This window comes from Periplaneta americana, chromosome 16, assembly GCF_040183065.1.
Source record: "Periplaneta americana isolate PAMFEO1 chromosome 16, P.americana_PAMFEO1_priV1, whole genome shotgun sequence".
Classification (NCBI taxonomy): Eukaryota; Metazoa; Arthropoda; class Insecta; order Blattodea; family Blattidae; genus Periplaneta; species Periplaneta americana.
Window position 1 is genome coordinate 102,544,789 of NC_091132.1, and position 12,987 is coordinate 102,557,775.

The 12,987-nt window shown below is 33.4% G+C and overlaps 1 protein-coding gene across 4 annotated transcripts in view; it reads left to right on the forward strand.

Annotated features, from left to right (window-relative positions):
• Nucleotides 1-12,987, forward strand: part of Cad88C (cadherin 88C) — a 488,883-nt gene that overhangs the window by 290,141 nt on the left and 185,755 nt on the right. For all 4 annotated transcript variants that reach the window (XM_069812621.1, XM_069812619.1, XM_069812622.1 and 1 more), the window contains one exon: nucleotides 5,376-5,594. In XM_069812621.1, the coding sequence (XP_069668722.1) occupies nucleotides 5,376-5,594 (219 nt within the window). The remainder of the gene's footprint in view (nucleotides 1-5,375; nucleotides 5,595-12,987) is intronic.

The window sequence follows — 12,987 nt, forward strand, 5'->3', positions numbered from 1 at the left end:
AGATAATAATATTATTAAAAATAAAATATTTTTATAGTTATTAATTAAGTGGGGTTAGGTCTTTTTCATATACTTAATGGCGGTGTGTTGTAGATACTGTACTTACATGCGTCATTGTCTTTGGTATTGGCTCGAGAGAGCGCAAAAATTACAGTTCCTAAGGAACGACGGTATTACTTACTGATAAAATAAGAGGCCTACAAAATTTTGTAGTCTCTCGATCATTTCAGCAAGATCTCTGAGCAGGATAAAATGATTTTACCTCTACATTTCAAACTCTACATGCAGCAGCTATACCAAGATGCTATGTCTACTGTTCAAAAGCATAGCAAACCTGACTTTTACAATCTACAATGATCTGAAATAGCTATTGCTTTACTCCCCCATGAAAAACCCACTGATCGCCCTGACATTGTTACTTGCGTTTTCGCGTTGAAACTCAAGATACATAGGTTCAAGAAAATGTATTTGGCATAAAAACCATTCAGAGGGAGTATGTTTCATTATTATGGAAGCAAATAACTCTCAAAATGTCTGGTATTTTTCATTGAAAATAAATCTGAAAAATTTTTATTTAAACTTCTAATGAACTTAGTTTACAGCATTTGCTGCACAAGCCACTAGTAGAATAGAATGTCTTGATAGATAATTCAATATCACAATACAAAATCGCTATATTAATATAAAAAGTACACATAACTTAAAAAGTTTAGAAGTGAAAATTTATAATACACTAACATCATAACTGACAAAATTGCAAGAAATATTAAATGATGCAGTGTAATATTAAAAATTCAGAATTCGGCCCTTTATTACCATACCGCAGGCCCACAGTGGTCTAGAATGCAAATTTAGCGGGACATATTAATAACTTTTCAGCTACCTAACAGATTTTTATGAAATTTTACACAGTAGTTAACAGGTAGCATATATGTTTTGTATGCAAGCTCTCGTTACGTTGGTATAAGGGGAACTATCCCTTATAGGGGGCGCATTTAGACAAAATTAGAAACTTTTCTCCTATCTGACAGATTTTTATGAAATTTTACAAAGCAGTTACAAGTAGCATATATGTTTTGTATGCAAGCTCTGATTACGTTCGTATAAGGGGAACTACCCCATACAGGGGGCGCAATTAGACAAAATTAGTAACTTTTCTCCTATTTAACAGATTTTTATGAAATTTTACAAAGCAGTTACTAGTAGCATATATGTTTTGTATATAAGCTCTGATTACGCTGGTATAAGGGGAACTACCCCATACAGGGGGCGCAATTAGACAAAATTAGTAACTTTTCTCCTATTTAACAGATTTTTATGAAATTTTACAAAGTAGTTACAGGTAGCATGTATGTTTTGTATACAAGCTCTCGTTACGTTGGTATAAGGGGAACTACTCCTTATAGGGGGGCGCAATTAAACAAAATTAGTAACTTTTCTCGTATTTGATAGATTTGTACGAAATTTTACAAAACAGTTACAAGGAACATATATGTTTTTTTATACAAGTTCTGATTACGTTGGTATAAGGAGAACCACTCCTTTTAGGGGGCACAATTAGACAAAATTAGTAACTTTTCTCCTATTTAACAAATTTTTATGAAATTTTACAAAGTAGTTACAGATAACATGTATGTTTTGTATACAAGCTCTTATTACGTTGGTCTAACTGTAACCACCCCTTATAGGGGGGCGCAATAAGACAGAATTAGTAACTTTTCTCCTATCTAACAGATTTTTATGAAATTTTATACAGTAGTTACACTTAGTACATTTGTTTTGTGTACAAACTCTGTTTACGTTGGCATGAACAGAAGTGCCCCTTACAGGGGGATGCATTTAGACAAAATCTTATGGGGGGAAAAATGTTACATTTTAGGTACCATTGCACCTTTTGGACACTCGGGAAGCTTATTTGGTACATAATTAACAAGCTGTCATCTTGAATTCCCTGAATTATACTGCGGAAGCAGATTCGGTTCACAGATATTGAAATAACTGCAACCGAGAAAAATTGCACTACTGCACCTCGAAAGAATAGTGCTCATAAATTATTACTTCCGCAAATCTACGCACCTTAAGACTAGATTTAAAATAGAGGTAAATTAGTGGAGGAAGTGAAAAAAAATCATTTTTGGACGAACCAAAGGGGGTTTTTTTTTCTCTACCTTAGCAAAGTCTGCAGTCAATGATTAAATTTATATTTTGTCCCGTGTCTATTCATGCTAATTTTACATACTATAATAATGTCATTTTTCTGCATTTGTCCTCCTAAATATGGATTTTAGACCACTGTGCGGCCGTCTGAAGACACTGTTCGTAGTATGCCTACTGTACTTGCTCCTTACTGTGATATATTTTACATGTTTTCAGTTGAGATTTATTTTAATTTTCTTATTGCTTGTAAGCTTTGTTTAAATAAGTACTTATTACTTACATATCAGTTGAGCGATAACGGAACAAACCTGCAGTTTAAATGTAAGTTTAATAGATCTGCAAGATATTAAAAAAATGGATGTTGAAAACAAACAATTATATTAATTTAAGGTATAAAAGAGTAAAATTAGATTTTATCCGCCAGCGGTAAGTTTAGCGTCCGAGATGAAGCCGAGAGTGATAATTTCCATAAGCGCATAAAATCTATTTATTCTCGCATGCTATACGATATTTTATCCATTACTGGCATCCAACTTTAACTTTAATTTTAACTTGCAGATCTTTTCTTTGAAATGTGTTATTTGTGAAGTTATAAATGAATGAATGTATAGATTTTATTGTTACTAATGTGTTGGTTGTCATGGAGAGACTGATTTAAAATAATGTTCATTCACTGCTCTGAGATAAAATAGTAATATGCGTTACAAGAGCGTTATGTTTAAGTTTTCATGTTCGAGGAAAAGTTTGAAAAAGCGAAACGTAGTTGAGCTTTTTTAATTTCCGAGAATTGAAAGAAAACATACCGCTCGTGTATCGTACATTATTTTGTGCGAAGATCATTTATTACATACCTGAAAGAGGAATTTCTAATTAGTTGCAATGAAATCTCCATCTTGGTTTCTGTTCAATGACGGCAAATTTGCAAAACAAAAATATCTATCTTCAACATTGTTGCTTTAAAATGTTTTCTGTGTTTACTATACTCCAACAGGCCGTGATATACGTCTGTCTTTTTTTTTTCCCCAGTCTATGATGAGTCTGGAATCTTGTTGATTTTTTCACGGCTTCCTTAATGTTACTTGCATCACGAATGCAGTAACTTTAGTGGAGTTGTAGAGTTTACTTAATTTTTGCAAATATTTAAAAACAATAATTAACAGTGCAATTTAGGTGAAATTGCAGTGGTAAGTTTCCAATTTATAATTATCACTATATTGAACGTCTGTAAAAATAATATGTTAAAAGCCAAAAGCAGTAAAATCAATATGTCACTTAAGCGGTAAGGAGAGGGAAATTATTGTGTGTGTTAGGTTGGGAATACTGAATGTGGAATTTTAGACTTTCCGCGGAAACCAAGCAAATACGCACGATCTCGCACAAACTTTTTAGTATAGGCTCTCTAAAATATTTGCTCTTCGGACTGTTATCAGTCCGAAAAATTGAACTTTAGCGGCCGCTAAAGTCGTCATGACAACCTTTAATCTATACTAATAATAAATCTGTAGCCGAAATTTTTCTGGTAATTTTCGATTTTCCAAAAATAATTGGTCCTAACATATATAATTAACCACCGTGAAACCGAAAATCGCCTTTTTGAAATTTTTGTTTGTATGTCTGTCTGTCTGTATGTATGTTTGTTACCTTTTCACGCGATAATGGCTGAACGGATTTCGATGAAAATTGGAATATAAATTAAGTTCGTTGTAACTTAGATTTTAGGCTATATGGCATTCAAAATACATTATTTAAAAGGGGGGTTACAAGGGGGCCTGAATTAAATAAATCGAAATATCTCGCTTATTATTGATTTTTGTGAAAAATGTTACATAACAAAAGTTTCTTTAAAAATAATTTGCGATAAGTTTTATTCCTTGAAACATTTTGATAGGACTGATATTTAAATGAGTTTTAAAATTAAAATAACTGCCATCTAAGGCCGTGTAATGAATTAAAAAACAAAGTAGTTCGTCTATAAGGGGTCTTGGACAACAACAATCGAAAGCTATGAAAGATAACCTACAGAGAATGTTTCTGTGTTTGTATGAAGTAATATCGGAAACTAAATTAACCGATTTGTATAATTAATTATTATTTCACCATTGGAAAGTGTAGTTTCTCTAGATGGACATAATGCTATAATGTTATTACAGTAACTTCTGATATAATATAATATAATATAATATTATATTATATTATATTATATTATATTATATTATATTATATTATATTATATTATATTATATTATATTATATTATATTATATTATATTATATTATATTATATTATATTATATTATATTATATAATTTAAGTTATTTGAAGGGTTCACAACCATAGTGGGCCAAGCGCAATTTACTGAATACGTACAAAACAAGGGTTAAAATTAAGTTATTACCATAATTCAATGGAAACCTATAACAAGTAAAATAAAATATACATATTAAAACTAAATGATGTCAATCTTCATTAAACTATGGTTACATGTAATAAAAATTAAGAAACAGGTTAAAGGAATTGTCATTGCACCAAATGATTGCTCTCTGGACCAAAATGATCGCATTTTAATTATTTGGATGCAATTTAAATTAAGTAACATATTAAACGATTTATCCTTCTATCTAACACGAATGTTCCCTGGATCAAACGTCCTATTTTAATTATGTAATTACTTTATATTTATTTCTAACGGGTGCAGCGGAGCGCACGGGTACAGCTAGTATTATAATATGCCAACATTGTTCCATTATGTTTATTATGTTTAACAGACGGCGGTGAGAATATGACAATTGACTATGTCTTTTATACTTGTGTTTATATTAAATTAAAAATTATGGTTTATTTAACGACGCTCGCAACTGCCGAGCTTATATCAGCGTCACTGGTGTGCCGGAATTTTGTCTCCCAAGAGTTCTTTTACATGCCGGTAAATCTACTGACAAGAGCCTATCGCATTTAAGTACACTTAAATGCCATCGAACCCGCAACCTCGAGCACAGAAGGCCAGCGCTATACCAATATGTTTATATTTATATTAGTGTGCAAATTAAAATTTCTGATGTCGGAGCGGGATAGAATCCTAGATAGAGAATACCATATATAAAATTATTATTATTATTATTATTATTATTGTTATTATTATTATTATTATTATTATTATTATTATTATTATTGATTACTAGGGACCGGATAAATGAAGTAATTTAAACACTACTGCTGCAGGTGAAAGACGAATACACGTTGGTGCTCACCCTCACGGATGGCAAGTTGGGAGAGGGGAATTTCATTACACAGAGTTTGCTCCTCCTTGTTGAAGACGTCAATGACAACGAACCTATTTTCAAACCATATCAGCCGACAATTAGAGTGAGAGAAGACAGTGGGCCTCACGTTCTCACGACTGTTGAAGCAACCGACCTCGACGAGGGGCCTTACGGACAGGTAAGCATATACTGCTATATATAGCACATTCCGTATAATGTAGTTGTGATTCATTATTCTTCCTTGCAACTCTCTTCCTCTTCCATATCATATTTCCTTCTTTCTCTTCTTTTTACCTTTGTCAATTCATGTCTTTTCATTAAGTTATTATCTTCAATTGCACAGAAGTAGTCTCCATATTATTATTATTATTATTATTATTATTATTATTATTATTATTATTATTATTATTATTATGATCATCATCATATAGGCCATGTTAAGGGGAGTGGGTAATGATGCCCTGTTCGATTAAAAAATTTCAGTACAAAAGTTCAGTTCAATATTTTGCTAAATGTACCACATTCTTCAGGTGCACATTACTTGCTACAATCTTCACTCATATACTTTGTATTTTTTTAAAGTTATCTAGTAATGTATATCGTAAATTCTGAAGCAAAATTTAGTTAAATATTTCACCTCTAGTGAAACAGAAAAAATATTGAACTTGTTTAATACTTTTTGCAATTTTTTTCAATGCATATATATTTTTTTCGTGTTATCTGTTTGATATTCTTAAATCCATAGGTCTACTATGTAGAACATAGATTGAAGAAAACACTCTAAAAATATCATGTAAATTGATTGAGTAGTTTCAGAGAAAAATGCACCCAAGTTTGAAAAATGTCAACTTATTGAAAACTGCATTTAAAAAAAGAAGAATGTATGAAGTACATGCACCGCTAAATTTAAAGAGGCCACTTAAAGGACTTACCTGCAGAAATACCCCACACAATATTTATATTGTTTTAAAGTGCAAGTTCTTTACTTTTATTTAAACACAAAATAAAAAATCGGGGTTTTGACCCCTAATCACTACATGGTTCCCTTAACTTTTTCGCTAGTGAAACATATTACGCTAAATTTGTTATTATTAAAAAGTTTTGCCTGTGGGCCGATAAGATGCATTTTTCGGGGAAAATTTCCAGAGAGACCTGTTCCAGCTGCCAGTACAATAAGAAGACTCTATAAAACGTTTATGCGGACAGGTTCGGTAAACGATGAAAAACCGAAAAGTGAACACGTGCTCTGTTGGAAGAGAAATTAGACGAGATTGGTGAAAGATTGAAGAACCTTGCGAGAGTAATTGCAAATTTCATAAAAAAAAGATGTCAAATACGTATTGCAGTAAATGGAGGACATTTTGAGCAACGAATATGAGCTTGATAAGTAGGCCTACTGTAACTCTTAAGCAATGTAACAGTAGGATTGTAGGCCTAAAAGTGCCGGAGACGCGCGCGTGTTCCTTGGGGTAACCAACACATTGATAGCCGGGCCAGCTGTGGACGAAAACCCGAGCGGCCCCAATTAACCTCACTGTACTTCAAGATAAAAATACTTCCGCTCAATCTTTTAAACCTAGCATTACTCTAAGTTCTTAATTTTTTTATCATTTATATTTTTAATTCGTCGCTATAATCGATTAGTTCACTTTCCAAATTTTCTGGAGTAAATGTTTCTTTCTCTTATAATGAATGTACATTTCTTCCTTTTGGTATCTTGGCAAGCTTCGAAGAAAGATTATCTATAGTAATTAAATTTTTATTTATCGAGCCATTGTTAACAAACTAATGTTCGATCGTTTTAAAGCTAGGATACTCAAATTTGCTCAATAAATTACCTGCATCCAAGTAAAATATCTTTTCGTCTGAATGGCATGTGATCAAACACAATGATGTACACCCTTTGACATGGAAAATGGTTGCTTTCCTGCAGCGTGAATTGTCTAACAAGGTAAGTGTGGTTCGGTTAATCCGCGATGCAAACGGGGGAAAAATTAATCATCGAGGATGAAGTCAAGTGGTAGCAGCAACATATTTTTGTCACGAAAAGACAATTGAAGCCATTAATTTAAAAAAAAAGCACAACACTCATCAAACATTTGAGATAAACAGTTTTCTTCCTAATAATGACTTTGTGGCTTACAAAATATTACATCAAATCTATGAATAGCTTCAGTATAAAAAATGTTAAAAATCGTGTTTTGTGCTGTTTTGGAAATCATTGAAAGTCTTTGAAATGTTAATTTTTGTTTAATTGCATAAATAATAAATGGCAGCACTTCAATGTTTGTTAAATCATATTTACAAAGATTTCGGAAGATACATGACACTAAAAATGTTCACTCTGAGTCCAGGCTTCACTTTCTGAGGCAGCATTATCATTGCCTGATTTCCATATTGAAGTAGACGCTCAAAGTATGGCCGATGCAGTGCATCAATGGAAGCAATTTTAATAAAAAAAGCCGCCCTAAATAAGGGTTCGAATAGATCGGCCTACTAATCAATTCATAAAGAATAATCATGAAAACTAATTGTGTGACAATTTGAAAGGAAAAAGAAAACATTAAGGGGACAGTCAACTTAAAAATTGCAGAAAAAGTGTCATAGAAGTGAAAAATTAAATTTCTACACTAATTTACGTGACAGAACTAAATCAATATGCAGAATTCTTCCCCTATTCATAGAGAAGTCACAGTCAAATGCACAAAGCCAAAAAATAAAAAATGATAATTAAAAGTGATATTTCAATTAATGATTGATTAGAAATTGAAATATTTTTTATTTTGAAAAGTATTGGATCTAATGAGCTGAGATTTCGCATGTTATTATCCATGTGTATATTAAACTCTTTCTCCAAATTTGAAAAAGATTGGTCAAATAGGAAAAAAGTTCCAAAATATAGTTGTGTCCCCTTAAGATAAATATGATATGAAAACATAGGAAATCATTTACAATAAAAGTTTGTTGGGTACAAATGATTACTTATTATAGCTAAGGATGATTTTAACACATGAGATCCTATGGCATCAATCGTTGCATCAGAAATTTTAAATTGTTTAAGTTGATTTAAAGTTTCTCGTGGGATCGTGCCACGGGCACCGAACATTAGTCCAATGTGTGATGTGGTATTGTGCTCCAAGATGCTGACAACAAGGCTCATATACATGACTTGTTTTTCACGACACACCTCTTGTGGCTGTTGCTCGTGCATCTCGAAACGGATTGTGGGATCAAGAATGACACCCTTATCCTTCTGCCGATCAATTTTGATGATATCAGCACGTCTAGTAGAGCCATCAGAAGAGACGCAACCAACCTCCTCATAAGCCTCATAGGAAGCATTCTGACGGATTGATACTTTAAAATGTACTTTGATTTCGCAGGTTTAAAACTAGTAATTTCACTGTTGTAAGCTTTCTTCAAAACTGTCAAATTTCAAACACGATTTTGTTTGAATTGAAAAGTCTATGTCACTAGTCCACTAGAACTAGATGATGTGCACACAGTCAGGTCTTTACTGCGATACTGAATATTCTTGTCTGATGTCACTTTCCACTTTTCTTCATGTTTCCACAGTGGCACAGGTTCTTTCACTTTTTCAAAGAAGGTTTCGTAATCCATAATCATGGATTGATCGACGTGAACAATGTTCATATTACTTGCACTTTTCTCCATTATATCCATCCATTGCTGAGGAGTGTATACAGTATCCTGCTTCATCTTCTTTAACTCTATTCGAGCAAAATCCCTATCGCAGGGTAGATAGGAGTTTCCTTTTGTAGGATGAACATGTCTCAGTCCACACCTATGGAGTAACGATTAGCGCGTCTGACCGTGAAACCAGGTGGCCCAGGTTCGAATCCCGGTCGGGGCAAGTTACCTGGTTGACATTTTTTCTGAGATTTTTCCTCGACCCAATATGAGCAAATGCTGGGTAACTATCGGTGCTGGTCCCCGGACTCATTTCACCGGCATTATCACCTTCATTTCATTCAGACGCTAAATAACCTGAGATGATGATACAACGTCGTAAAAAATTAAAAAAAATGTCTTATGTATTGAAAATGTCCACTTTCCACTAAGTGATGTAGATATTTGACAACAGTGTTGTTTCAGTTTTGAGCTGTACATGCATCAGTGAAAATATACAGCTTTTTCACAATCGGGGCAACGTAATTTTTAATAAAATGATCAAAAAAGAAACATTTTTCGGCGGAATACAATGTAAAGGTAAAGCGTTCACTTCATCGTATCGCACTCATCGGACGAATCGCACGGATCGGAAAAAGACAATCTTTGCTGTAATTGTTATGTAACCGCGTTCACTACATCGTATCGCACTCATCGGACGAATCGCACGGATCGGAAAAATACAATCTTTGCTGTAATCGTTACGTAACCGCGTTCACTATATCGTATCGCACTCATCGGACGAATCGCACGGATCGGAAAAAGACAATCTTTGCTGTAATAGTTATGTAACCGCGTTCACTAAGTTACATCGTATCGCACTCATCGGACGAATCGCACGGATCGAAAAAAGACAATCTTTGCTACAATTGTTATGCAACCGCGTTCACTACGTCGTATCGCACGCATCGCCTCTCGGCAAATCCGTCCACGTTTCTCGGATGAGCAACTTTTCCGATGCGTGCGATCATGGCCTTCTTTAATAAATCAATTTTAATTGGTCAACTATTACTATTATGTTGTGCCATGTTCAGTGTCGCGCCAAAATGGCAGACGGAAAACTTATTTCGCTTGTAGAAAATTGCGAAAAATTATATAATTTGAGACGTTCCCATTACAGTAATCAAGTCATTTCTTACATATATATTATGTAACCAATATTTCTTTCGTTTCTTCCTCTTCAATAAGACGCATGAAGCAATTATAAATTCTTACTCGCTGTCATAATTAATAGACCTAACCTCAACTCCTCTGTTTTCAGCAATGTCAATACCGTACGACGTCCTGTTTTAAACAGCTGACAGGGGAATCCGATGAGGCGATGAGGTGGAGCCGTTACAGTGAACGCACTGCACTTAAAATATCCGTTGCATGCAAAGAGTTTGTAATACTTACATATTACAAACTCTTTGGTTGCATGCGATTCGTAGGGGGAGTGCGATACGATGTAGTGATAAGTGAACGCTTACCTTAACAGTTGATGCGGAAGCAGCTCCAGTCAGTGAGAGCGGGTGGAGGTACAGTGTTATACTTTTGTTGTTCTGTAAGTCAGCCGCTCTCACTACAAGTATCTGCGAACAACATTTATTCATGCCTTTGTGATGTTTTGATTATCATCATTCGAGAAACATGTTTGAAAAGGAGAATTTTTGTGCTGTTCTGAAGGTCATATGAAAGCTTATGACAACACGAGACTCATATAGCGTCAAAATGTGGACTTGTGCTATTTTGGAATTCATGGCTTCAATTTCCCTACGGAACCTCTATGGCTTAGCGATAGAGCTCTTCCTTCTCGTTCCAAAGACCGGGGTTCAACTGTCTCTATGTATGTTTAAAATAACATGCAGCGTTATTGTTTTAAATTTAAATTTTCAGCTCTGTAATTTAGTTCATATACAACCGTAATAATGAACATTATATTAATTTTATAGGAACGCCCTCATTTCAAAATATCGGCAGATGAAGGCAAGCAAAAGTAGAAGAAAGAAATACATATGAATTACTTTACATTCTTTGAGACTCGAATTCATGACGGCAACACAACTTGTCATGTAGTTTACCACTTATACACAAGTGATGGATGATCTAATAGAATAATAAACAAGCCACCTCATGAAATCTACACATTAAAATACGTTATTTTATGGGCACTTTAAACATTGAAACTCTTTAGTAGTATGCCCTTAAAGATTGTTAGCAGAGTGCTAACTCTTTTTACTGAGAGGCGGTCCTAAATACAGTCTTTACAAGATTCATGCAACTAAATCCTCGCTCACAATTTACATTATGCGATGGAATTATATAAATCAATTAGAAGAATTTGTTCATTTAACTTACATGAATTGCACCAACTCTTTGAAATCAATTCTGAACATCTATTGCTGAATATCTCTTTGAACATTGCCCATACCATTAGCATTTCATTTAAATCGAGATTAGTTCGAACACATCTCTGATTTAATTTTCTCCATTACCATCTTCGTTTCTGAAGTCCAATGTGGTTGTCGCATTTTTGCACATTTACATTCAAAGTTTGCTGCATTTTTAGAAGTCGAGTAGCAAAATGCGACTGTGGCTTAAACCCTGTTTCTGCCCCATACAGTGCCACACTCCATACAAAGCACATGTGCACCAATAGCCTATGTTTGGGTTAAATCCCAAATCTCTCCGCAATGCGTATGAAGAAAAGGCATAATTACGTCTCTGTTGATGGTTATTCGTCCATCAGATGGAGACGTTAAGCCTGGCGGCCCCCTTGGTGCTATTCGACAGGAGTAGGCTATGTACCGGCACTGAGTTTCCTCTTCTCCCTTCCTCATCTTCATCATCATCCTCACCCATTCATTATACTACACTTACACGAATACTTGCACATACACTCACCCTACTACACGACACAACTTTTCACAAATAACAATAATAATAATAATAATAATAATAATAATAATAATAATAATAATAATAATAATAATAATAATAGTAATAATAATAATAATAATGATTTATTTAACCTGGCAGAGTTAAACTCAACCAGGAGTAAAACTGCGTTACAAAAAACACTACAAATTTACAAAGTCCACTACAATTTTACACACAAAACTGAATAAGATAATAATAATAAAATGTAAACAACAAGTAAGTAGAAATCAGACATAATATAGGCTATAACATACAGAAAGAAAGGAAAAAGCATAATAAAATGTGAACAGCAGGTCAAAATAAATGAGACATACGAAGTATAAAAAGAAATGACAATTATTGATGATGATAATAATAATAATAATAATAATAATAATAATAATAATAATAATAAATAAGAATAGTAATAATAATAATAAATATAATAATACTAATAGTAGTAATAAAATAGTGCGGTACAAAGCATACAATGAATACAATATTTTTAGGTACATACAGTAAGGAAAATTATGATTATATGTAGCTCAACTTATCACATTATAGATATACCACTATCGGAAAATATGAAAACAAAAATATAAAATAAGTTAAATAACACTAGAATATGTGAATACGTGGAAACATGCAATACAACACTTGTCATAATAGTAAGTTAGTTTGGCAACTCGTCATAAGATAATTTTCTAACTTTCATAAGATAATTTTCTAACTTTCATAGGATAATTTTCTAACATCATAGGATAATTTTCTAACTTCATAAGATAATTTTCTAACTTCATAAGATAATTTTCTAACACACATCATGCATAGTGTGGCCCACAGAAGTGGTGTGCAAAATGGGTTACATCCTGCCATCTATCTGTAATATGCGGAACCCGAATCACACAAGTGAAGTGGGTAGGCATTGGATATACGCATACACATATACAGACATGTTTTTATATTCTTGTATAGATATTTGG